The 25088-nt window shown below is 35.5% G+C and overlaps 2 protein-coding genes and 1 long non-coding RNA gene across 4 annotated transcripts in view; 2 read left to right on the top strand and 1 right to left on the bottom strand.

Annotated features, from left to right (window-relative positions):
• LOC103470856 (heterogeneous nuclear ribonucleoprotein L-like) overlaps positions 1 to 11335 on the top strand; it is a 19600-nt gene extending 8265 nt beyond the window's left edge. The window contains exons 2-13 of the mRNA XM_008419531.2: positions 1153 to 1259; positions 2477 to 2714; positions 3429 to 3514; positions 4639 to 4735; positions 4860 to 4932; positions 6078 to 6137; positions 6228 to 6460; positions 7619 to 7740; positions 8449 to 8647; positions 8744 to 8801; positions 9649 to 9747; positions 9850 to 11335. Of these exons, the coding sequence (XP_008417753.1) occupies positions 1153 to 1259; positions 2477 to 2714; positions 3429 to 3514; positions 4639 to 4735; positions 4860 to 4932; positions 6078 to 6137; positions 6228 to 6460; positions 7619 to 7740; positions 8449 to 8647; positions 8744 to 8801; positions 9649 to 9747; positions 9850 to 9905 (1428 nt within the window). The 3' untranslated portion in view covers positions 9906 to 11335. The remainder of the gene's footprint in view (positions 1 to 1152; positions 1260 to 2476; positions 2715 to 3428; positions 3515 to 4638; positions 4736 to 4859; positions 4933 to 6077; positions 6138 to 6227; positions 6461 to 7618; positions 7741 to 8448; positions 8648 to 8743; positions 8802 to 9648; positions 9748 to 9849) is intronic.
• A 3366-nt stretch (positions 11336 to 14701) lies between these two features.
• rcor3 (REST corepressor 3) lies at positions 14702 to 24909 on the bottom strand. Of its 2 annotated transcripts, none has more exons than XM_017307201.1 (12): positions 24402 to 24909; positions 24249 to 24305; positions 22687 to 22764; positions 22558 to 22610; positions 21569 to 21751; positions 20989 to 21113; positions 19647 to 19725; positions 19004 to 19219; positions 18013 to 18090; positions 17874 to 17931; positions 16728 to 16972; positions 14702 to 15695 (listed from the first exon to the last, which is right to left on the bottom strand). In XM_017307201.1, exons 1-12 carry the CDS (start codon positions 24523 to 24525, stop codon positions 15321 to 15323), a joined length of 1671 nt encoding a protein of 556 aa, XP_017162690.1. In that variant the 5' UTR covers positions 24526 to 24909; the 3' UTR covers positions 14702 to 15320. The 2 variants fall into 2 exon arrangements, with proteins under 2 accessions (XP_017162690.1, XP_008417747.1); XM_008419525.2 differs by having other exon boundaries at positions 21590 to 21751; positions 24402 to 24904.
• LOC103470836 (uncharacterized) overlaps positions 24573 to 25088 on the top strand; it is an 11931-nt gene continuing 11415 nt past the window's right edge. The window contains exon 1 of the long non-coding RNA XR_001777024.1: positions 24573 to 24647. This is a non-coding gene — a long non-coding RNA (uncharacterized LOC103470836). The remainder of the gene's footprint in view (positions 24648 to 25088) is intronic.

The following is a 25088-nucleotide window of genomic DNA, read 5'->3' as shown; positions in this document are numbered from 1 at the left end:
TGTGTGTGTGTGTGTGTGTGTGTGTGTGGTTATGGGGGTGGGGCGGGTTACTACATTGTCCTTTCTGTTGTGTTTTTTATCTTGTGCAGAGTTTTCATCAGACCTTTGACGTGAAGTTTTCACATTTCGGCTGCAGCACGATGTGCGGTCAGCCTCCATCTCTGCTTTGTGGCTTGGAACGTCAGACATGTTGCTGTAAAAACACACAAAACAAAATACTCTGATATATTTTTGTATGTAGATATTTTTTAGTCAAACCTTGTCAAGTGGAATAATTTTAGCTTCACTTGGATCAAATTTATTTGTATTTCATGCAGTAAAATATGTATTTTCTTAGCTAAAAGTTTTAAAAATTGAATTATATGCTTCTTACATCTTTTCTAATATTGCATCAAAAGGCTTTAGTGTTTAAAAGACAAATCTGTAGATTGTGCCAATGTTTTATTTTATCTGATTAATCGATTAATCATCAGAATAATCGATAACTCCAATCTCAACCAAATCTTCACTATTTTCATTATTCCTTCTGGTTCTAATCTTATTTATTTGCTTCAAACCATATAATATGAGTGCTGGTCTTTGGGTGAACTGTCTGTTTTCACCTACACTGTAAAAACACAAGATCTTATCAAGTATTTTTTTGTCTGGTTTCCAGTACAAATATCTTAGCACACTTTTCAGCAAGAAAGAGGAGCTGGTTTTAGGTAAATAATTTAATATAAATAAAAATGTCCTAGTTCTATTATTCCACTTATAAAATGGGAAGAAATTCTTGTTTCTTAGAAAGTCTTATTTCATTTGGACTGAGACATTTGCAGTAGAAACAAGATAAAAAAAATACTTGGGAGTGTTTGTGTTTTTGCAGTGTACTCTTTACCGTTACTCTGACATTAAAGTATTTCCTCTGTGTTGCTCTGCTTCTTTTTCATCTTTTGTTTCTCTTTCACCTTTATAAACGGGTAAACATTCATAGCAATCTCATTTTCACTTTTTCTAACAAAATTATTTCTGTGGAAATGATTCCACAGATTTTATGGCTGCATTGTCGTCGTCATGAAAATGCTAACATGCTAAATCTATTTCACATTATTGTTCATCTTTAGCTGTCTTATTCCTTATAAATGTAACATTTCTTTTTTTTTCTTTGTGAAGGACAGTCACCTCATCCCCCCTTCGCCCGTCGTTCATGTCCGAGGATTGTGTGACGCCGTGGTGGAGGCCGACCTGGTGGAAGTGCTTGAAAAGTTTGGCACCATCTGGTAGTTTTTAACTTTAAATATGTTTTATTATTGCTTTAACTCATTTTATCCAGTCCACTAACATACTATGTGAACATGTGATTAATCAGGGATGGATAATTTAGTGGAAACATCTAATTAAATTAGTTTTATTGCCTAAATTCATCTCAAGCTAAACTGTTTAGCTTCTTACTAATTAATCCTTTAACTGTCTTTAGGGCTGGCTGATAAATCAACTTTATCGATTGATAAAATTTTTGGTTCTTAAGAAAAAAAACTAAAATTCAGATTTTTGGAAAATCTGAATTTTTTTTCCACTAATGTACTTTTTGGGTTCCCACAGTTCAAAGTGATGTCAGCACACCAGGGCGGCCATCTTGTTTGACATGTTTAAAAGCTTGTTTTTATTTGGACTTCAAGTTCAGGTCAGCCCTGAATAGGAATATTAATCAGGTTACGATTTTTTTATTTATAATCATGAGAATACAATAATAAAGTTGAAATAATGCAAGAATAATAATAATATGAGAGTAAAGTAGTCATTCTATGAAAACTCGAACAACAAAAATAACAAAAAATGAAAATGAGCATCTTGTGAAGTTAGTTTGGTGTAAGTTTTACAGCTAATACTTATTACTTAATAGAACTGCTTAATCTCACCAATTTAGTTCCTCATGCAAATATCTTGATACACTTAAAATAAGACACAAATAACTTATAAGTAACTTTTCAGTATTTTTTCTGTTTAAGTAAATAAATCCTTAGTGTTGATGAAAAAGTGTCGGTTCCACTGCCAGATTATTTCACCTGTAACATAGGAAAAGTATATTGCTATAAGTGAAATAACCTGCCAGTGGAACCAGCACATTTTCATCAATATTAAGAAATTATTGACTCAAAACAAGCTCCTATATTTTGCTGAAAAGTTACTTTAAAATGTTTTTGACTTCTTAAGTGTACTGACATATTTGCAATAGAAACTAAACCAAAGATACTTGGTAAGATTTTGTGTTTTTACAGTGCAGTTATATTACTAAAGTAAAAGTAAGAAGTACTGTGGATAGTACAATAAGGTACATTTTGCCAAAAACAGTACTAAAGTAAATGTAACTAGTTAGTACCCAACTCTTGATATAATGCATTTTAAATATTTTCTATAGATAAATACAACAAATTGCATGTTTCTGAGTGGACAGAACCAGTTTGTCTGTGTTTCACCGTCTCATTTTCCCCCTCAGTTATGTGATGATGATGCCCTTCAAGCGGCAGGCTCTGGTGGAGTTCGACAGCTTGGAGAGCGCGGAGCGATGCGTGAGGAGCGGAGGCAGCGAGCCTGTCTTCATCGCCAACCAGCAGGCCTTCTTCAACTTCTCCACCAGCCAGAGAATCACCCGACCCACCAACTCGGACGACCCGACCAGCAAAAACAAGGTTCTGCTGCTGTCCATCCAGAACCCGCTGTACCCCATCAGCACTGTGAGTGGCTCAAGTCTTCCTTAATGATCTGGACGTTTAAATTTAACCAGATTTAGTTTAGATCAGCCTTTCATGAATTTAAATGTCTAAAGAAAGTAGAATTGATGCAATATATATAGATATATAGCTGGTTTTAACACTGTATGCATTGTATAATGGCTGCTGCAAAACTGCAAAAAACACAAAATCTTACAAATAATTTTTATTCTAGTTTCTAGTGCAAATATATTAGTACACTTAAAATAAGGCAAAACTAACTTACAAATACATTTTCAGCATTAAATAATTCTTGAATATTAATAAAAAGTACTAGTGACACTGGTAGATTATTTAACTTAGAACTTTTTTCTCAATATTCTGGCAGCTAGCACTTTTTCATCAATATTGGGAATTATTGACTGAAAACAAACGTCTATATCTTGCTGAAAAGTTACTTGTGAGTTTTGTCTTAACTGCACTGAGATACTTGCACAAGAAACTGGAGGTAAAATACTTGATAAGAGTTTGTGTTTTTGCAGTGTATGAAACATAAATGTGAAAAAAGTTGAAAAATATTTTGTTGGATCAAAAGAAAGATGGTTGTTTAGTCATATGACTAAAAACCATTAAAATTCATTAGATTTACATGAATAAAACTTGGTGACAAACTTTAAGTGTGTGTTTTTTGTTAAGTAAACAGTTTAAAGAGTGTTTTTTTATTTATTTTTTTTACAGGATGTTTTGTACACTGTGTGTAATCCTGTTGGTAACGTCCAGCGCATCGTAATCTTCAAACGCAACGGCATCCAGGCCATGGTGGAATATCCTTCAGATCGCTTTACCATTTGAATTTGTTTATTTCAATAATGTAGAAGCTAAAGAAGCTTTGATTACTATTGAGCAGCTAAAATAAGTAAAAAAAATGCACCAAAAGTTTGTTTTAAAAATATTATAACATAAAAAGTGCTTTCAACTTGTTCATTTTGATTTAGCTGAAATTGTTTAAATGATCATTGAGCAGCCAAAATTATATAAAAAAATGCAGTAATGGTTTGTTTTAAAAATGTTAGAAAACTTTTTATTTTACTTTTGTGGTCAAAAAGTGCTTTGGCCGTCATGGTAAAATGTTTAGACACCACTGTCACATGTGAATGAACAATCTGTACTCAAAAAACTTTTTATTGACGTATTATGGCTTACTGTTTTATATCAATTTAATTCACCTAAATTTGTGTAATTTTAACTGTCGCCTGTTTTGCTTGTAAAACTTAATATTTTGTAGCATTTTTGAGGATCATCTAAAGGGTTTGAAATCTCTTCATTGTGGTTTGATAAACTTGGGGGCCCAAAACTGCATCCCGCTCAGGGCCCCCAAAAAATCTAGAGATGGCCCTGTCCAAACTCTTTTGTTTTTTCTCTCTTTTTTCTTCTTCTTTTTTTTCTCTTCCTGTCATGAATCATAGACAACCTTTTTACAGAGAGTTAACAGCTAAACCAGCAGAACAAACATGTTTTACATTTGTTTTTTAAGCTCCTACAGCGTGTTTTTGCTTTAAGGGTTATAGTAAGGCGGTACTATTTTCAGCAGCTGGAACTAATTACCTCTGCACAGCGCTGATCTCTGTGTGGGAAACAACACGGTAATGACACAGTCACATCGTTTGGTTCACTCACTTAGCATGGTTTCCATAACAACCAGAAACAAGAAATTGTTTGTTTTGGTGTTGCTGTTGTGTCAAAATAATAATAATAATAATAATAATAATAATANAATAATAATAATAATAATAATAATAATAATAATAATAATAATAATAATAATAATAATAATAATAATAATAATAATAATAATAATAATAATAACACCAGCATCTCAAACGGTTGTTTCTCTTTCCCGATTGGCTGCTGGTCGTTCTGCTGAGTCATCCTTAACAAACGACTCAACATTTCAGTCCGTGGAAGACGCTCAGAAAGCCAAAATGGCTCTAAACGGCGCAGACATTTACTCCGGCTGCTGCACGCTGAAGATCGAGTATGCTCGGGTAAACACACTCACACACTGTCCAGCAGACACGCGCCCCGGTGTACACACATGCATGCATCATCATCCTTAAGCCCACGCACACACACCCACCCAGAGGTGCTGTGCTCTGTCGCCCCCTGCAGCCCAACAGACTGAACGTCGTCCGCAATGACACCTCCAGCTGGGATTACACCAAACCCTTCCTCCTGCACCGAGGTAGGACAGCTTCCGGTTCTGCTCACACACATACACACATATACTTACACACACAATTATACATACACACACACATGAGGCTGCTGTCATTTTCTGTGAGTATTCAGAAATGTATCTTGATTTGATGACTGAGTTTTTTGTACGTGTAGAAATTAAATATAAGTAGTGATGTTTCAGCCTTGTTTACTTTGCTCTCTGTGTTTTTGTAATGTCAACAAATAGTTTTTTTTTTTAATCATTTCAGTAATTGAAAATAATGTGGAATCTCATCTTCATTTACGATGGCGTAATAGGAGCATTGTGTTTTAGATTTTAAAAAGAGCACATTACTGCCAACAAAGTCTGAAGGAAATGTTTCAGTTTGAAAAGTTAAATATCTGCTAAAACAAAATTCAGAAACTTTTAGATTCATCTCAGAAATAGTTTAGGAAAAAAATCTCAGAAATTTCTGTTTCAAAAGTAAAAAATGTAAATAAATGATACATTTTTATGTTTCTTAATATATTTCTGAGATTATTCTTAAAATTTTTCCAGAAAATTTTTGACTTTTCACACTCTCAAATCTTCTAGGTTTTTCTAGAAAATTTCTGAAATTAAGCTAAAAATTTTTATTTTTTTTTCTAGCAATTTTTTAAAATGTCTGAGATTAATATTATTTTGGCAGAAATGTTTTCTTTACAATGGCTTTAGTGTACTGTCACAGCTACAACCAGTGCTGGGTGATTAATTGACTTTTAATCTTTTAATCTTTAGTTTTTGAAGATTTAAGTGTTTTAAAATTTTTGTCTTTTCAAACTCATAAATGTTCTTGACTTTGTAGAAAAATTCTGAGATTAATCTAAAAAAATTTTTTTTTTGTAGCAAATTTTCAACTTTTCCATAGTATTTTTAGAAAGATTTTTTAAATTAATCTTCAGAGTTTTTTGGTGGAAATTTACGTTTCCTTTTTTCTCTTTGCATTGGTCATAATAGTCCATTCTTTTCAACTCAGGCTGGGCAAGAAATCAATATCATCAATTATTCAAACTTTTGAAGATTGAAGTTTTGGAGGATCTGGATTTTTTTCCAGGCTCTCCTCCATACTTCACAGTGATGTTAGCGCTCCCTGTCTTTAGCTTTAAAGTTTCTCTTGTTGTTTGTTTCAGATCGGGCGAAGGGAAGGCAGCGTCAAGCCATCCTGGGAGAGCATCCTTCCAACGGCTACGGTACCGACTCTCGCTCTTCCTCCCTCCCTGAACGTTTCCTTCTCCTCCTCCTCATTTGAAATCCCTCGTTATCTTTGCTCATCTTCGCAGGCCCTCACTGCCCCCTGCTGCCACTCCCTCCTAACAGCCGGTATAGGAGAAGCCATGAGCCGGTGCCGGAGCTGGTTTCCTACAAGCAGCTCGTCCCAAAGACCTTCTCCTCCACCGTTCCTTCCGGCCTGCTGGCCTCCAGCGCCGTCGCCATGGTGAGCGGCCTCCATCCCAACAAGATGAATTGCAGCCGCCTCTTCAACCTCTTCTGTCTCTACGGCAACGTGGAAAAGGTCTGTCTGAGTTTTTATTTATTATTAAGCATCTTTTTCATGAGACAAACAAGATAAACATAAATTAATTAATTAATTTTAGGGTTTTACGGGTGCTTAAAGAGACAGTATCCTGTATTTTCCATCAACATCGTGCCTTTTATAGCAAAATCAAGTAGCTTCAGTTTGTAGTCAACATTATGTTGTATTATTATCATTTCACTTTTTAATAGAGTTTAGATATACAGTTCAAAAAGCCCATCTAGAGATAAGTGTTGAAAATTAGCTTACACTATAAGCACTGTGATACAAACATTGTGTTGTTTTATTCAGTTTTTCTGTGTTAATGTGTGTCTGTCTTCATCAAATAAACCTAATTAAAATAAATAAATAAAAATGCTACATATATCAATCTTGACCTAAAAAACATTGGACTTTGAAATTGGGTCTCTGTCTCTTTCTTTCTGAAACTCAACATCGCTTCTCTATTAAAGATGCAGTTTCAAACTTTTATATACAAAAGAAAAAAAATATATATAGCATATTTCTGTAACTGTCACAATGTTGTTAGTGTTATAAAAAATTATCAAAAAGTGAAAAGATCGATCTCCATTTTCTTCCTGAGCTTCTATTACTGTCTGAAGAAATACACCACTCCTGATCAAAATCAACCAATCAGTCGGGAGGCGGGGCTTAGTGCTGTCAATCCACCATGTACTCACTGCTAAATGTGCTAATGATGGAGAAATTACTTAGTTTTACAGGAACATCATCGGTGACTAAGCTAACTAGCTTTAACATTCATGACAAGCTGTGTTATCTGTAGCACAGCAGAGAAAGGGGGAGAGGGTGATTGACAACGCTAAGACCCGCCTCCTGTCTCTGATTGGTTGTTTCTAGTTAGCACTGGGAGAAGGCAGTTACTGTTGTAGACAACAAACAAATATGTAAAAAAAATATTTATTATAATCAATCAATCAATTATAAAAGTATAAAAGTGACATACTGAAACTTTAACTGTTTGTTTTGTTGTAAATATTTTGAATCTTTTTAACACGATTACTGTTTCAACCCTAGACGTCCATGTTATATAAAAATACTACTTATCTGTATTTTTGTTTTATCTGTTCTTATTCACATCTTGGCCTTAGAAAGTGTTTTATCTGGTGGTGTTCACAGGTGAAGTTTATGAAGAGCGTTCCTGGAACGGCGCTGGTGGAGATGGCGGATGAGTACGCAGTGGATCGTGCTGTGACCCACCTCAACGGTACCAAGGTGTTTGGGAAGAAACTAAACGTCTGGTGAGAACGAGACCCACTCAGGATCCACTCAGAATTTTAAAATACTCATAATTGCAATTTCCACCTCACATAAGACATCAAAGGTCAACCATCCTTTTCAGCCATTCCACCTAAAGACTTTAAAAGATTAAAATTTAACAAAAAAGTAAAAATCCTGGTTGCTTTAAACAATGCAGTTGATTTATATATTCATTATTGACATAATTTACTTTGCAGTAATTTTTCATATAAAAATATCTTACTGTGCTGATAGAAAAATATTAAGAACACAATGTTGTCGCCACATATTATCAAATATTGTTGGTCTAGTTTCTTGTTTAAATATCTTAGTGCACTTGAAATAAAACAAAACTAACTTTCAAGATACTTTTCAGCAAGAAACAGGAGCTTCTTTTAGGTCAATAATTCCTTAATGTTGACAAAAAAGTCAACAATTGGCAGATTATTTCACTTCTAACAAAACATTTTTACCATGTTATGAGTGAAATAATCTGGAACAAGTAGCTTTTCATCAATATTAAGAAACATTTAACTTAAACCAAACTCCTATGTCTTGCTGAAAAGTTACTTGTACTGTGTGTTAGTTTTGCACTAAGATGTTTGCACAATAAACTAGGCCAACTACACTTTTTGTTTTCGCAGGGTGATATTATCTCACATTCTTCAAATGTCCGTTTTTGGTTTTGACATCCGTCTGTCCCTTCCCAGTGTGTCCAGGCAGCAGGCAGTGATTCCCAGTCAGGTGTTTGAACTGGCCGACGGCAGCAGCAGCTACCAGGACTTCAGTCTGACCAGGAACAATCGCTTCAGCAGCACGCACAGCCACAGAAACATCATCCAGCCGCCCACCGCTGTGCTGCACTTCTACAACGCCCCACCCACCCTCAACCAGCAGCAGCTGCTAAAGGTGAGGACAAGCAGATCAAACGCTGCTTTTATTTGTAAAAATGTCCTTTATTCACCAAAAAAAAAAACATGATCTCTCCTCTCTGTTTCCGTTCAGTTCTGTTCTGAACACAACGCTCCTGCCTTCACCAAGTATAAGGTCTTTGACGCCAAACGTGAGTTAAAAGCACTCATGCACTGCAAAAACTGAACATCTTACCAAGTAATTTTGGTCTAGTTTCTACTACAAATATCTCAGCACACTTGCAATGAGAAAATTCACTTTTCAGCAAGGTGAAGGAGTTTGTTTTAAGTGATGCTCCTTAATATTGATAAACATTTATTACCTCCACCGGCAGATTATGATGGTGACAGTTAAGGGCAAAAGTAGGTAGAAAAAAAGAGTAAATTAAAACCAAAAAACAAGGAATTTTCTAAGCCACATAATTTGACATTTTTCTTAAAAAAAAAAAACTTCCAACATTTTGTGATTATTCTCAGAAATGTCCTAGAAGAATTATGGAAAATTCTGAGTTCCAAAAGTCAAAAATGTTCAACTTTTGATACTTTTAAATTTTTGAAGATTTTTTTCTGGAATATTTCTGCGATTAATCTAAACAATAGATTTTTTTTCTGGCATATTTCCGACTTTTCAAACTCAGAAATTCCCATGTTTTTCTAGAACTTTCTGATATTAATCTTAGCCTTTTGATGTAAATGTACTCTTGCTTTTTTGTGCCTACAATGGCCCAAATATGCCGTTGTAGTTTATTTCACTTATAATATTGGAAAAATACGTTGCTATAAGTGAAATAATCTGCCAGTTGAACTTGTACATTTTCAACAGTTTAAATAATTATTGACTTAAAACAAGCTCATATACCTTGCTTGTCTTATTTCAAGTACACTAAGATATTTTGCACTAGAAACTGGACAAAAATAATTGGTAATGTTTTTGCAGTGTAGTGACTCTAAAAAGCTGTAAATATGTGACAGTCAGACTTTTTTCTCTTGTTTTTACAGCCAGCTCTAAGACTCTCTCTGGTTTGCTGGAGTTTGACTGTAAAACCGCTGCTGTTGAAGCTTTGATCGTGCTCAACCACCACCAGTTTAGAATAGCTGGTAAGTGGCACAGAGATCAGAATAAATAAATAAACGTCTCGTTTCTTTTTTCTTGACTGCGAGGCGCGTTGTTTAAGACGTCCGTTTCTCTCTGACTTGCAGGCAGCTCCAACCCCTTCACCATTAAACTCTGCTTCTCAACCTCCACGCACCTGTGACCCAGAATCTAGATGGTTATCACAAACACACCTGTAGGAGAGATATTTAACTTCTCAACCTGAGAAGGATGAAGAGTTTGTTTTATTTTTTAAGTGTTTTATATGATGTCTGCATGCTTCTACATTAAATAAATTAATAAATTTAAAAAAATGCGAGCGATGAAGAGACGCACTACTTCAGTTTCTGGTCACACCTTGTTTTCACCAGCTGCAGATTTGAATCAGAGTTTCAAAATGTCAGAAGAAACCATTGAAGGATGTTTGAATATAAACAGAGAGCAAAGAATGCTTGTGATTTATTTTAATACTGACGGCAGCAAGAAGGGCAGCAAAAATAATCCTCTGGCTAAAAGCTGCAGCTGAAAACTGTTTTAAACACAAGAACCGACAAGTAATGCAAATAACAGCTGAAATGTTTGATTCTGTACAGTAATACACCAACATAAGATATGGGCTTTTAGGGCAAACCAGCTTGAGACAGAAGTGGTCAGTTAACAACCCTGGCTTTAATATTATTGTAACACTGTCATATTTTAAAATAGGTTGGCCCAGCCAACGTTTCTATGATTAAACAGGTTTTGTGTGTAACTTTTTTGTTGTTCCTTTGGTTGTATATGATATCTGCTGCATACCTGGGTTACGAAATATGACGCTAGCAAAAATAGGCAACACAAACTAGAACTGTTCCGAAAAAGGAATGGTGATTCATATTTTTTATTTATATTATTATTGTTTATAAAATTATAAATGTATAAACAATGACCCGTTCGATGTTCTCTCTGTTTTTAATTAACTGAGATGAAGACCAAATGTAAAAACTACCGCTGAGCCAAAAATTATTCCAGAGCCATTAATGTAAAGTAACATTCCATGGGCCGTTACCTAGCAACCCCAACCAAGTCCAGCCCCGTTACCTAGCAACTCAAGCTAAGTTCCAGCGCATTCTAGCTGGTTTTACCGCTGTACCATGACTGCTGGGAAAGACAAGTGTTTTGTTGTTGGCTTACTATCCAGAAACTACTTGCTGTATTCTTGTTGGATGTGCAGGAGGGCCTTCTTCTGCTTTTCAAAGATGTATGGTTGTATAATTGCGCATCTGTTGGCAGCCATTTCCATGTTCGAATGTAAACGTTGAGTTTGGGGGCGTGGCCAGCAGTAGCTTATTCGGATTTAAAGTGACAAGACGCCCTAAAACAGAACAACTTTCTAAGTTGATGCAAATTATCTAAGAATAATTTTGTTCACAATAATTTGCTCATAAAGCCCACAGATATGTCCTATCCTCCTCCATTTTTAATGTTTCTTCTGGTTTAAAAATATTACAGACGTTTTTGAGCATCCCAGTAAGAATAATTGATTAATGAGCAGTGTATAAATAATTTCGGCATGTTGTTTTGGTTAAAATGTAAATAAAACATATATTGTCTTAATATCTTTTGAGAGGTGTATTTGTCTATTATAATCAGAAAACAACTGTGGTTGAATATAAAAAAAAAAAGAGCTAAACATTTTGGGTTTAACTATTTGTGGAAAAACGAAGTGCATCTTTGCTGTTTATCAAATGTTGAAACTGTTGCAATGACCCAGTAAAAACCACAATCCTAACCTGATGGGTGTGTTGTGATGGAGCTTAAAAAATGGAAATTACAAAAATATTTTCATAAAATCAAGACTTTTTAAAATAAAATGTTTATTAAGAACTGTCAAGTTCAACTCGAGAGAGAGAAAACAAAGTGGCTTCACATCAAAGGTCAAAGTTCTGATGAAAATACAACCTTTCATATGATTCTAGTTACATTAAACGTCAATCATGATACACAGGTACAAAAAAAACAAAAACAAGCATTTTTACAATGATTAGCTTTACATGAAATCCAAACTGGTATTACAAAAGGACTATAAATAATTTCCAAACTAAATACTCACATAAGGATGATAAAGTGGTTCCGTTTCGTTCAGTTAGTGAAAAACACAGGAGTAAAAACTGTAATTTAATCACAGGCTTTTTGTGAAACTTTAGTGTCCTAGGCAGATCTAACTGATGGAAAATAAATGAGTTCTTCAGCTACTGAGTCTGAAAATAATGCTAAAACGTTATATTTTCCTATAAATCGCCTGAAAGTTAAACAGGTTTCTATCTTGTTTATTGCGATGTTAGGAGGCATTTTTCTAATTAAATTAAAGGCAGAGTTTAAAGATGGAACCACAGGAGCTGAAAACCACAAACTGCAAACAAGTAGATACACTGCAAAAACACAAAATCTTACCAAGTAATTTTGGTCTAGATTTTACAGCAAATATCTCAAGTCACTTGAAATAAGACAAAGCTTACTTAAAATTAAGTTAATCAAGAAATATGAGCTTGTTTTAAGTAAATAATTCCTTAAAATTGAAAAAGAACTAGCTTTGTTGGCAGATTATTTCACTTATAAAATGGGACAAATGTGTTAAAAGTAAATTAATCTGCCAGTGGAACAAGTACTTTTTCATCAGTATTAAAGAATGAATATCTGTGGAGTTAAATTGGGGCCTTGAAGTTTGTTCAAAAAACAAAAAATATTTGAAATGGAAAAAACCTTTTAATCTGAAAGTTTTGAATTTTTTATTTTTTCAGTTTCATATTTTTTTTGACTTGTGAACAAACTTTATGGCCCCAATTTAGCTCCATAATTGTCTTAATTTTATTACGGTGGAAATGTTAAGCTTTTGAAACTAGGAACTAGAGTAAAATTACTTAAGATTGTGTGTTTTTGCAGTGTAATAAAGAGTTCAGTAGGATCCTTAGAGTAAGTAAAGTATAGAAAATCAACAGACGGACGTTGCAGACACAAAAAACAGCACTTTAGAGTCCTACCAACATCTTACAGCGTAGCGTGCATTGGTCATCATAACAGTAATACAACAGTATGTACAAACAACTCCCCGCTGAGGTAAGGTCCTGGTAAAAAGAAAGTACACCCTCCTTCACCTCACTGGTTTTATCTGACAAATAACAGGTTCTAAAATTATTTAACTCTAAACTCAGGTGTTATTTTATTAGCATCTACATGGCAAAAGTTTTCCATCGTGGCGTTTTGGCCTTAAAGATTTACCAGAGAAAATTACCTGAATATCAGCAAGTTTGGGTCATTTTCTGGTGAAATATCTGAAGAAATTGTTCCTGGATATCAATTTCTGAAAAATTATAAAGGCACGATCAAGACAATAGAAGTAATTAATCACTCTAAAACTAGGATGTTTATTTAAAAAAAAAAAAGGATTTTTTTAAAATTAAAGTTGCCCATCTTTGCAAGAGCAAATTAATCGTAAAAGGTCTGCAAAATGTACAATCCAAAGAGCAATTTTCACTCTTAGTCCAGTGAGATAAAAATCATTTAGATCCACAACTGTGACATGACTTTTTGGGGAAAGAAATATAAATATCTACACTGTGAAAATACAAATTCTAGCCAAGTATTTTTAGCATTAATATCGTTTGGGATTAATTAGTACACTTGAAATAAGACCAAACTAACAAAAAGTAACTTTTGAGCAAGACATAGGAGCTTGTTTTGAGTAAATAATTCCTTAATATTGATCAAATGAAATAAAAAAAATACTATTTTCACTTGCAGGTTATTTCACTTACAACAGGAGAAAATGTCTTGCTGTGAATGAAATAATCTGCCAGGGAAACTAGAACTTTCTCATTAATATTAAGGATTTATTGACTTAAAATAATGTTTATCCTGATAAAAAGTTACTTCCAAGTTTTTTTTTTCTTACTTCAACTGTACTAAAGCATTTGCAGCAAATGTAAAGACAAATACCTGGTATTTTGTAGGAATGAGGTTAGATTCAAGTAAATTTAGAACCCGTTTATCATTTATCATGTCCTGAAACGCACAGATTAAAAGAGGCTTTACTTTCTTTTCACTACAACTTTAATTTTAAGGTGTGAGTGAATAAGTCTGAAAAATCTTAGTGAATTTGACACATTGCGGTTAAATTAGCTGCAAAAGATAATAGCAAGGTTTCGCAATTAGGATGGTTTATATAAAAAAATAACATTCATGCTAAACTTGGGGCATTGTGACTAAATTAAAGACTTTAGAACAAGTTAACCACACAGTTAATTCATTTATCTATGAGCTGCCAGGGGAAAATGTTGGGTTTGGTTTTCTTATCTTTCAGAAAATATGTTTTTGAGAGCAGGGGAGGAATACTTTCAATTAACACAAGCATCTTTGGTGACTTAAAACTACATTATCATGAAATTAGGTTTAAATCAGAGGAGGGAAATGGATAATCTAATAAATAACAGTATATACATATATGCACTACATATTTTTCCAGTTGACTGGGTCAGAGCAAAACAGGGGTAGAAAAATAATAAGATAGATGAATATTTTTTGAGAAATCTCTGAATAATTTGAACCAGTTTTTCAGGCAGCACCTTGTGCACTTTAAGGCACATGCACTTCAACACAAGGCTGAACCTCAGATAATTTTCATGGATTACAAATCTCTACGTCAGATTTATGACAAAGTTTCTTTTCCCAATTCATGTTGCATTCAAGATCTGGGAATAAGAAACCTCCACATTGCAATGTTGAAAAATTAAGGAAGAGGATTAGGACCACTAAAAAAAAAAAGGGGGGAGGGGGAAGGAACAATTCTGACTTTGGATCTCAGAAATCTGAATGTCAGAATTCTCCATATAATATTTCATGGCCATTGTAAATATAAAAATGCCAAAAAATCTCTGGAAGTCAAACATTTTACAGAAAGAAAACTGAAATTTTGAGCTTAATCTTAGAAATTTCAAGAAAATACGTGACATTTTTTTACTTTTCAAACTCAAAAGTCTTAGACTATTGGAACAAATTTTTTCCTCAAAAATCTCCTATATTAATCAAAAAAAAATTTTCCTAGCAAATTTTGAACTTTCCAAACTCAGAAATGTCCTCGTATACTCTAGAAAATTTCTAAGATTGATCTTCAAATTTCCTAGTTTGTCTATCAATTTTCAACCTGTCAAGATCAGAAATTTTCTTGTTTTTTCTATTCAGTTTTTTTGCAGAAATGTAATAATTTTGTTTCTCTATCCATAATGGCCTTAATATCCTGTGGTTTACATATTTATATAATTGTAAATATCACCATATTCACCCTGTTTTCACCGTTTTTGGCTCTTTTTGGCTGTAATTTTATTCTACATGAGTAGAGAGACAAATTAATTCACTCAGCCATTCATTAAAGTCTGATGTTTTTTTTTTCTTTTTTTCAGTGGTTCTAATCCTCTTACATGAAAAACACCATATGAACATTTTTGGGATATTCTAGAACGCTGATGTGAGACTTTCAGTACTTTTACCAATGTGTTGAAGGGAAATAAACTACTTTCCACTGCTTCTTAGAGAGATGTGCAGGTACTTAGTGGACGGACGACGACGACGGCGTGTCTGACAGGTGGATGGCCATGCCAGCGGGCTGCTGGGCGGAGCTCTGGCCCGGGCCAGCGGCGTTGCTGCCCAGGTTTACGGGAGTGGGGCGCGGGTTGAGGCGTGGCGGCATGGGGTTGGAGGGTCGGATGAGGGGCGGGGGTTGCTGCAGAGTGGTTCGAGGCTGCAGGAAGCGAGCCTGTTGCTGGAGCGGTGGAGGCTGGCGGTGTAGCGACGGCGTGGCTGGCAGAGAGGGCCTCAGGAGCGGAGGCGGCTGGTGGAGGGAGGAGGAAGCATTGGAGGTCACGGGATTTTGAGCTGAAGAAGAGGAGGCAGCAGGCGATGCACCGGAAGAGGTGACCTGACCCTGCAGAGAGGAAAAGGAAGTTACTTTAAATGATGGCCAACTCTGAGATAATTAGTTTTTCTGGAAGGAAAGAATCTAAAAGAAACAGCTCATAGGTTCTTACTTCCATGAGAAAACACAAAAGTTCACTTATTTTTTTACGTTTTGATACTTCCATTTGGGTCTCTGTTGCTCCTCAAAACAGACCAAGACGTTGTTTTGGCAGTACGTCACTTTCCACTGGGGTTACTTAGCAACCCCAGTGAGACCGAGCCCCGTTACCTAGCAACCCAAGCAGAGCTCCAGCATGTTTGGTCAGCTGGTTTTACCGTTGTATGCGCTGAACAATGGCTGCTGGAAAAGACACACTGCAAAAACAAAATCTTAAAAATCTCACCAAGTATTTTTGGTCTTGTTTCTAATAAAAACATATTAGTACACTTCAAATAAGACAAAACTAACCTACTAACTTTTCAGCAAGATTTAAGAGCTCGTTTTAAATCAATAATTTCTTAGTACTGATAAAAAAAAGTACTAGTTCATTTAGTACATTATTTCACTTATAACATTTAAAAATGTCTTGTTATTAGTGAAATAATCTGCCATTGGAACAAGTACTTTTTAAAACAATATTAAGAAATTATTGATTTAAAATAAGCTCCTATATCTTGCTGAAAATTACTTGTAAGTTTTGTCTTATTTCAAGTGTAATAAGATATTTACACTAGAAACAAGACCAAAAATATGTGGTGAGATTTTGTGTTTTTGCACTGCAAGTGCTTTGTTATTGACTTACAATTCAGGAACCACATGCGAATGTAAATATTGAGTTGGGGGCGTGGCCAGTAGCAGCTTATCAAGATTTAAAGTGACAAGACCCTCTGAAACAGCTCGTTCTGAAAGAGCTGAGCAGACCAAGATTCATCATCTAAGAATGATTTTGTACCAAAAATGTAATAAATATGTTTTGTTTAGCCCATAAATCTATCCTAATTTGTTCAAGGAACCACAATAGGTCACCTTTAAATTTAAAAGTGAAGGTAAAAATCTCACCTCCTCGTCTTCCTCATCGGTGCTCTTCCCTGAAGGAGTGGTCGAACTGTTCTTCCCCTCTTCGCCTGAGTTGGCGCTGTCTCCATTTGGAGCCTGCGTTCCTTGCTCCGCCTCCCACTCCTGCAGCACCTCCTCCAGGTTGAACCGCCGGCGATAGTTCACAAAGAAGTTTTTCACCTGACCCACGGTTTTGTTCCCAATGACATCAGCGATGGCCTGAAAGTTTTTGCCGTACTTCCTGACTCCTGCAGAAAAAAAAACGAACTGTTGCTGCGATCTGCCTTAAAACCATTGATGTAGAAGAAAAGATGAATTGATGAAATGCTCTAAGAAGACTGTAGGATTGCCTTCACACCACTTTCAGATAAGGAAAAACAACAAAACCCAGAAATTGCTTGTAGAAGTTTGCAGAGATGTCATGTTTGGCGCCAACAAGAAACAAAATGCCAGGATGATGTTTTATTAAAGTTAGTAATATATACATTTTGTACTTAAGATTGAAAAAAACGTATTTTTGCGTAACTGTATTCTACTCAGAACTTCTCAATTGTCAGTTTTAACTTCACCCAGTTTGAATTCTGTAAAATAAAAATTTAAAAATATACATTTGCCAACTAATTTTTAACTAGTTTATAAAAACCAAAACATATCAAATTTACACCGTCTTGATGTTTTAGTTTGATTAAATAACTAAAATAACAGTAAGTTGCAGCCCTAGTTAAATACTTATGAATGTTAGCGGTACATATTTTGTTAAAAGATAAAACATCTTTTTGTTTAAAAATTTCACATCACATCATGTGGCCTATGTTCAAATTATTATTATTATTTTAAGTTAGAGGACACACCCCTGTGGGACGCCGATGCCGATTGCTCTTGTGTGGGAGAAGATGCTGCCCCAGCCTCAAATGCTGCTGTTCAGCCATTTTACGCCATATAAACCTAGCTTTTAGAAGAAAAGATCCAAGTTCTTTAAACCCTATAAATCTGAATATTGATCCCAACTTAACAGTTACAAACGCCATTTTTACTCGGACCGAACAGAGAATTTACAGTCAGCCCCATTAAAGCAGCTCATGTCTAATCATGTGGTTTATTTATTTAGACCTTTTATTAAGTGCTGTAATTTAAGGAGATGAAGCTCACCTTGAACTGCCAGCAGCTGCTCGTCTGTGGTCCAGCGGGCGTTCACCTTCTGGTTGGACTACAAAATAAAAACATAACTAAATAATGAATGGACTTAAATGTGATTGTTTCATCTGGAGGTTGGGGATGTGTTTACTACCTCAGTCAGTCTGTACTCTTCAATCCCAGAATCCAACAGCTGTTTCAGTCCACTGTTCATCTGCTTAGCATTCTGGACCTGAAGAGCAAAACAGAAACACAGAAAAGTTACTTTGACTCTTTCTCCGTGTTTAACATAGTGCCACTTTATAGCACCATCAAGACACTATGTTAACTTCAGTTGTTGTAAAATGCTACAAACATCAAACATCACTCCAAAATAATTTGACTTTACAATTATAGGTGCTGAAATTGGACCTATGTCTCTTTAAGAATAAGTCACCACTACTTGGTTCCTCTATTAACTCTTTAACAAAGTTTTTACCAGCGTTTCACTTAGAAGTAGCTCGTATAATAAGCTCAGCAGATGCGCAGTTGCACCAGGTGTTTACTAATTGCTGCTGGCTAGTCTGAAGGAGCCGAGTTGGAGGGCTGCTCCATAAGGTGTAAGCTTGGAAACTGCAGCTCCAAGGAGGAGCTGCGTCTCAAAGACTAGGTCCACCCAGGCGTTTTGCACAGCTGATTGTTGCCAAATACTGTTTTTGAAAACATTCTCAGTGGAAACGGTGTTCTTCAGGTTGCCATTTACCAAGACAAGTGTGATTTATATCCCCAAGATGCTCACCAAAACCACATTTAATCATATTTTTGATTTTACTAATACCTATTGATGTGCTCCTGGGGATAATAATAACAATAACATTTTAATTAGTACTGTCGCAGCCTTATTTTTTTATTTGACATCATTAATTGGAATAATCAAAATTCTTATGATGATAATTTTTCAGGATAAATGATAAACAGTATAATAAATGCCCCTTTAACAGAGGCAGATTGTTAATAAAATAAGTCACACACTGAGGCAGCAGTAAAGGTGTCTCAAATATGACATGAAACTAAATCTAAAGCCAACATTATTGGCTGATATTTAATTTACCCCACCATGAGAAACCAGTGGAGGTTGGAGAAGAGTGAGTTGCAGCGCCCTCTACCTGTCTCTTAAGGGACACCAGCTCCATGTCCAGTTGACGAAGGAGTGTGTTAGCAGCAGAGGCACTACAGGATACAGCCACAACGTCCTCTTGGGTGAGGTACATGCCTTTGGGGGGGCGGCAGCGGGAGCGCTGGTGGTGTCGGTGCTGCAGGGTTTGGTGCTCACGTCGCCCTAACGCCGGCTTAGTGCCCGGCACCACCAACTCGGCCTGGTTCTGGAGGGAAAATGATGCAGAAGATTAGCAAATAAATGGCTTTAAGTACTGGGAAAAAGAATACTGAGGCAGAAAGAAGTACTTGAGTCATATCGTAAGTAAAATATTTTGTGTAACTTACACTGCAAAAACACAAATTTAAGGTGAAGATAAAATGAGTTTTAAACACTGAAATCTTTATAAATCCCATTAAAAATATTATGATACGTGTATTATTGCTATAGTTAAGTAAAATCAGTAAGTAAAAAAAAAAGGTGTTTATTTTAATACATATATGGATTATCAGTATAACCAAATAGCATATACACTGAAAAAAAAAAACAACCAGGAAGTCCACTCTGAAGGCCAAACATAGTTAATTCATAAATACAGAAATCTAAACAAGAACGATGTGCATCAACTTCTAGCCCGAATCGTTTGGGCTCACCTCTTTCTTGGCGTCTTTATTCGGATCATAGTCGCTGTCATTCGCCTCAATATGATTGGTCTCCTCCATTTCCTCCTCGCTGCAACAACAAAGACAGAAACCTCATGAAACAACGAGTAAAGAATCTAACTGATAAGGTTTGTCAAATACAAAAAAAAGAAAAAGAAAATAATGAAATGACTAGAATAAAGTAAAACAATTACAATAATGCTGTAATGTGAGAATAAAGTTGTAACAATGTGAGAATAAAGTAATAATATTTTGAGAATCAAGTCATATTACAAAAAAATTTAAATATGACTTTATTCTAATATTTTGACTATTTTTATCATTCTATAACTTTATTCTCAACATATTATGACTTTACCATTGTACAATTTTATTCTCGTAATATAATTTTTTTCTCGTACTTTTTTTTTATTGTCTTAGTGTGACCCTATTATCTTAGGGTCACACTATTGTCCCTGTTGTCTTAATACACCACCATGGTCAAACAAAGGAACAACAATTAACTTTTCTTTTTCTTTTTACTTTTAGTCAATTGTTAAAAAACTCAAAAATTAAACTCAGTTGAAGGAATTTGCTGTTTACAGTCACGTATCTGTGGATTCACCTCTTCATGGATTTTTCTGAGGAATATAATTCAAAATTATTTGCGTAAAATTTGCATATTTTTCTCAGAGTTTATGTAAAATATAAGGAAAATGGCTGTATAAATTTAAAGACTCCTTTCAATTTGAGCTTCTTTTCTCAGTTTATCTTATCCATTCACTGTGTGCCGAACTTGACATATTTGTTCAAATAAACAGGACAGGAGTACAGTTTTAAATATAAGTGTACTAAAATCTGCAAACATTTTATCAGTTGTGTCGTTATAGTTTTGTCATTTGTACAGACATGTTTTAAATATAATTTCTGCAAAAGAGTAATTATTCAAATTATTTCATTAATTTAAAAAAAAAGTCAGCAAGAGTTCAACCTCTGCGTTTACCATCTTATATTTAGTGACATCATGGTTGCTATAGGCGACAAGACATTTGGAGGAGCCTTGTGGTTTGTATGTAGTTAGCATGAGCAAATATTTTGGGAATCTAACAGTTGATATCTTTAAATCATTTACAGAGTCTAAAGAATTACATTATCAGGTGTTTGAATAAAAAAAAGTAACTGTGGATTACAGAAAGAAGTCATAATAGATTTAAATAACTTTAGATTTGTCCTTCTGAATCAGCTAATCAAAGAGCTAAGGGGGACTTAGCAGATTTTCACATTTTTACTTGAAGTCAAACTGATCAGCTCCATTAACAAACAGTAATATGATAGTCGAGTCAGTGAGCATCACCTGTCGTCCTGGTTGCTCCTGTTAGCCAGTTTGCGGGCCTGCCGGTCCATCAGACTCGTTCTGGAGCGCGTTTTCTTCCACGAATAATAGTACTTGACAAGACTGGAGATGGATTTGTCTGGTAACTGAATGAAACAGAACAGGATTATACATGTAGTGCCAAAACAACCCTTCCTCGACACAGTTATTATTTTAACACAGAGGATAAATGTAGTCATCATTTAGATGCCAATCTGTGTTAAATTACAACATTAAAGCGACATTTAATGCTCCTTTAAAGAGAAGTAATTGCTTAGCTTATACACAGCCTTAAATTCACCAAATGTTTAAATCATCGCCGATCACGATCATTCAGGATTTCTTTTCTGACTGGTTCCCCACTTTCCTTGCATCATTTCTGCAACCTATACTTAGATGTTTTCTTTGATAGATGTGCGTCTAGGCCTGTTAGAAAAACTAACTTTGCTGCACAATTCTTTTTGTCCAAGCTTTATACAGTAGTTTATATATATATATATATATATATATATTTACAATAAGTCTGAAGAACATGAAACCTGAAGCACAGATGAAGACTAACAGAGCTTCGATGGGGGTTTACCATCTGCTGGATGCGATGGAAGCTCTTCCCATGGAAGCTGAAAGCCTGTTCGAACAGAACCTTGTCCTCAATGGTCCACTCATCTGGGAAAGGCGTGAAATTGGGCAAATCAGCCAGGGACTTCTCTATGTTGTGTTTGTGCCAGAACAGCATACCAAGAGCCTGAATAAAAATCCACAAACACAGACGCAGTGTGTCAGCCAACGGCAGATCCGGCAACCATTTCCCTACATATTAAATAAATAGAAGTTATGCTACTGAAACCTATTGTTAGCATGTTGGCTGACATGTTTGCCAGCCTGGTTAGACCTCCTTCAAGCTTATGTAGCATGTTCAATTGGAAATAACCATATCTACCCATTATCTGTACCCTTTTTCTTGAAATAGAAAACTATTCATCAAAAGTGTTGCGTTCAAAATACCTGCTCAACACAAACAATATACAAAATACAAAGATAACTATATGTTTATTTTTTACCTGCTAAATAACAAACAATTAATATGTGATTGAAAACAACAAAATAGTCAGATTCTATTTATGTTCCCATTTCCAGGAACTTTGTAGCTGACAGCCATCTTGGTAGGTATCAGTAACCGTCATGACAGATGCTACAGGGTTGCTACGGACAACATTAAACAAGCCACATTCTCTTTCTCATCCCGACAGCAGCAATTTGGTTGATGCATCTTTCGCTTGCACACTGGTCAAGAGTGTCAGCATACTTTCTTTTTGTGGTTCAGCTAAGCTTTGCCTCCCAAAATGGTGGATCAGTGGCGCGAAACACTTCCAGTTCAGAGTATGTACTCTATTCTACTGTATTCTTTAAGTAGTGTGGGAAATTAGATGAATCTGTGGCAAATTGCAGTTGTTTGGATTAGCTTTCAATTCTATAGAAAAGCAAACCTTTTCCTTATCTTTGCATGAAGTAACAAACCAAAGTAAGAGATGGAGGTGTAGAAAGACTCACCTGCTCCACATTGTAGCCGTGCTTCTCCTTTGCAATAGCAATATATTCATCCACTGTGAAGGGAAAGACTCACTGTTAGTCTGGTCTGGTGGCGTGACCCAGGATCTGGATGAGAGGTGTGTCACTTACATTTGGAGTCGACAATGGAGTGATATGGAGACCATACCAGCATCCCACCACTGTCTTTTTCTGTGTACTTTATGGAACCTAAATGTGGACAGACAACAACAAAAAATGTTTGAAAAATCTCCTCTGCAGCTGCTACCTACAGTAGATGTAATATTTAAAGCCTCACTGATTTGATGCTAATGTTTAAGGGGGAAAACAAAAACAAATTAAAAAATACTGATATCGCTAAGTCATGCATATTTAATTCCCTTTTTTGATCAATAAAGTATTTTTTAATTTGAATTTTAAGAACGAAGAAAAATATCTTTGAAATTATCAAAAGTAATATCAAAATGATAAAAAATCAAAAAATAATTTATCCCAGTAGGAAATTACATTTTTCCAGTAGCAGTCAGGGTTGCAGCGGCTTTGAAGAAGCCTCTGACTTAAGACTTGTTGTATGAGATGACATGCCAACAGCACAATATCAAAGCAGCAGAAACGGTATTCCAGAGTAAGACGTCCTGGATGACACTATTAGTTGTTGGTGCTAATCCACCTCATTTGCTTTTGCAGCTCCTCTTTAAATCTGTCTGGCTTTTAGAAAGAGAGACGCTGGAGTAGGGGATATGAGCCTTGCACATTATGATTCATGGTTTGAACTCAGATGTTAATCAGCTGCTCAAGTAGTAAAAACAATACCTTGTTGCCATGGTTATGTACCAAAACAACTATCCAAAAGTAAGTCAGAGTAAAAACCCTTATAACCACAGACCATCCAAAGCCCGTTGGAATAATTGTCCAAAAGAAAACTTATGTTATTTATATAAACCATTTTCATTTTGATCTTTAAAATACCAAAACTCCCACGTGACTTTATATTTTTGTCCGTCTAATTTTTGAAATACTTAATGATTGTTGTTTTGATCAGTTAATCAGTACTCTAGTAACTTTTTTTTTATTTTCTATTTTTTTTACTGAATATTGTTTTTTACTCTTACTTGAGCAATTTCTTGGATACGTTTGACTTTTACTTGAGTAAAATTTTTTGGGTACTCTACCCACCTCAGCATAAGATACCTATGAAATGAATGGTGAATATATTACATTTCATTTTTGACCTAGAACTTTTTTTCTTCACATGGATTTTCATTCTCCGAAATGACAACACAATATAGGCAATTATTTTAAATAAGGGTTTTAAACTAATTTCAAAGATGATATCATTTTCTGTTAAACTGGGAATTATCAGTAACTGGAATGGCTTTATGAGTGACATTCACTTTGTTAAAAAAAAAAAAAAAAAAAAAAAAGAGGCTTACCAAACCTAAATTTGGATAATTAAAGAGCAATTTCATTAAATTCATTGTGTTTCCGGACAAGTAGAGGTAGCCTTGGTCCATGTTTGCGCCTGTTTAACTTTATTGTATCATAATTAATCAAAACTAACAGAATAAATAGACTGAAAGCAATGCATAAACTCTGCAGTATGCTTCATTTAAAGCAGCTTCGATCTGTGTTCCCTGTCTATTGACTGAGGCTACCCCTATCCGTCACTCGGCGGACACCAGTAAAAACCTCACCGGGCTCAAATTCGGGAATGTTTGCCTGATAATCCGCTCCAACCCGCATTCCAATGTCTGCAAAAGATTAACAAAAACAGTAATTGCACAAATCGATGGACAAACATTTTTACCAACCAAACAGTGAGCAGGGTGTTCGAGGCTACCACTCACCATGTTCGTCGTCGCTGCCGCTTTCGTCAGAAAAATGTCCGTTAGACGCGTTGGACGGACTTTTAGTCCCGTTTGACCGACCTTTCCCCAAATACTCGGAGCCTTTGTCCATCATCCCCGGCATTTTTGCGACTAAATTTGATCTTTAACGATCTGTGTCCCGATAAATACGTCAGCTGGAGCGGGACGGATTCGGCTGCGGGTCCCGTACTCGCCGCACCTTCGGCCGTGTCGCTGCACCGCTTTGTACGTTTCTCTACCGAGTGTTAACGGGCACGTTTCATGCTCTGGATAAAACATATGTGCGTGGATTTTTGAATAATTATGTTTTAAAATGAAAATAATTAGCCCTAAGGAAATGTATCTTCGTAAGACCTGTAACGGATGAGGATCTAACTGCTGCGGCGGAAGCTTTCTACGCACAGTCGAGCTACAGTGTGACTCGTTATGTTGGCTGCTAGCTATCACTAATATATCCCTCCGCTTACACTACTAACCCGCACAAACATGTTTAAACCGTAAACTGCATTGAAAAATAACTTTGACAACAATTAAACACACTTTTATTGACAAACATCAAAAATAAGTAAATTATTTCGAGAAGCCACAGCAAATGTTTCAAATGTGACTGATAGTTGTTACGGTGGGTCATCCCTGTAAAATGTGAAAACTAATTTTTCCTATTTT

The sequence above is a fragment of the Poecilia reticulata genome, linkage group LG1, assembly GCF_000633615.1.
Source record: "Poecilia reticulata strain Guanapo linkage group LG1, Guppy_female_1.0+MT, whole genome shotgun sequence".
Lineage (NCBI taxonomy): Eukaryota > Metazoa > Chordata > Actinopteri > Cyprinodontiformes > Poeciliidae > Poecilia > Poecilia reticulata.
The sequence above is the reverse complement of the archived record's forward strand: the minus strand, read 5'-3'. Positions and strand labels throughout refer to the sequence as shown.

Bases quoted from the DNA above. Each gene is read 5' to 3' on its own strand.
- rcor3 (XM_017307201.1), bottom strand. From the start codon at position 24,525: ATGCCGGGGATGATGGACAAAGGCTCCGAGTATTTGGGGAAAGGTCGG. The intron at 24,306-24,401 runs GTGAGTGGTAGC...AATCTTTTGCAG, and splicing joins CGGCAGCGACGACGAACATG to ACATTGGAATGCGGGTTGGA. The intron at 17,932-18,012 runs GTAGTAAACACA...TTTATTTTGTAG, and splicing joins AAGAGTACAGACTGACTGAG to TCCAACCAGAAGGTGAACGC.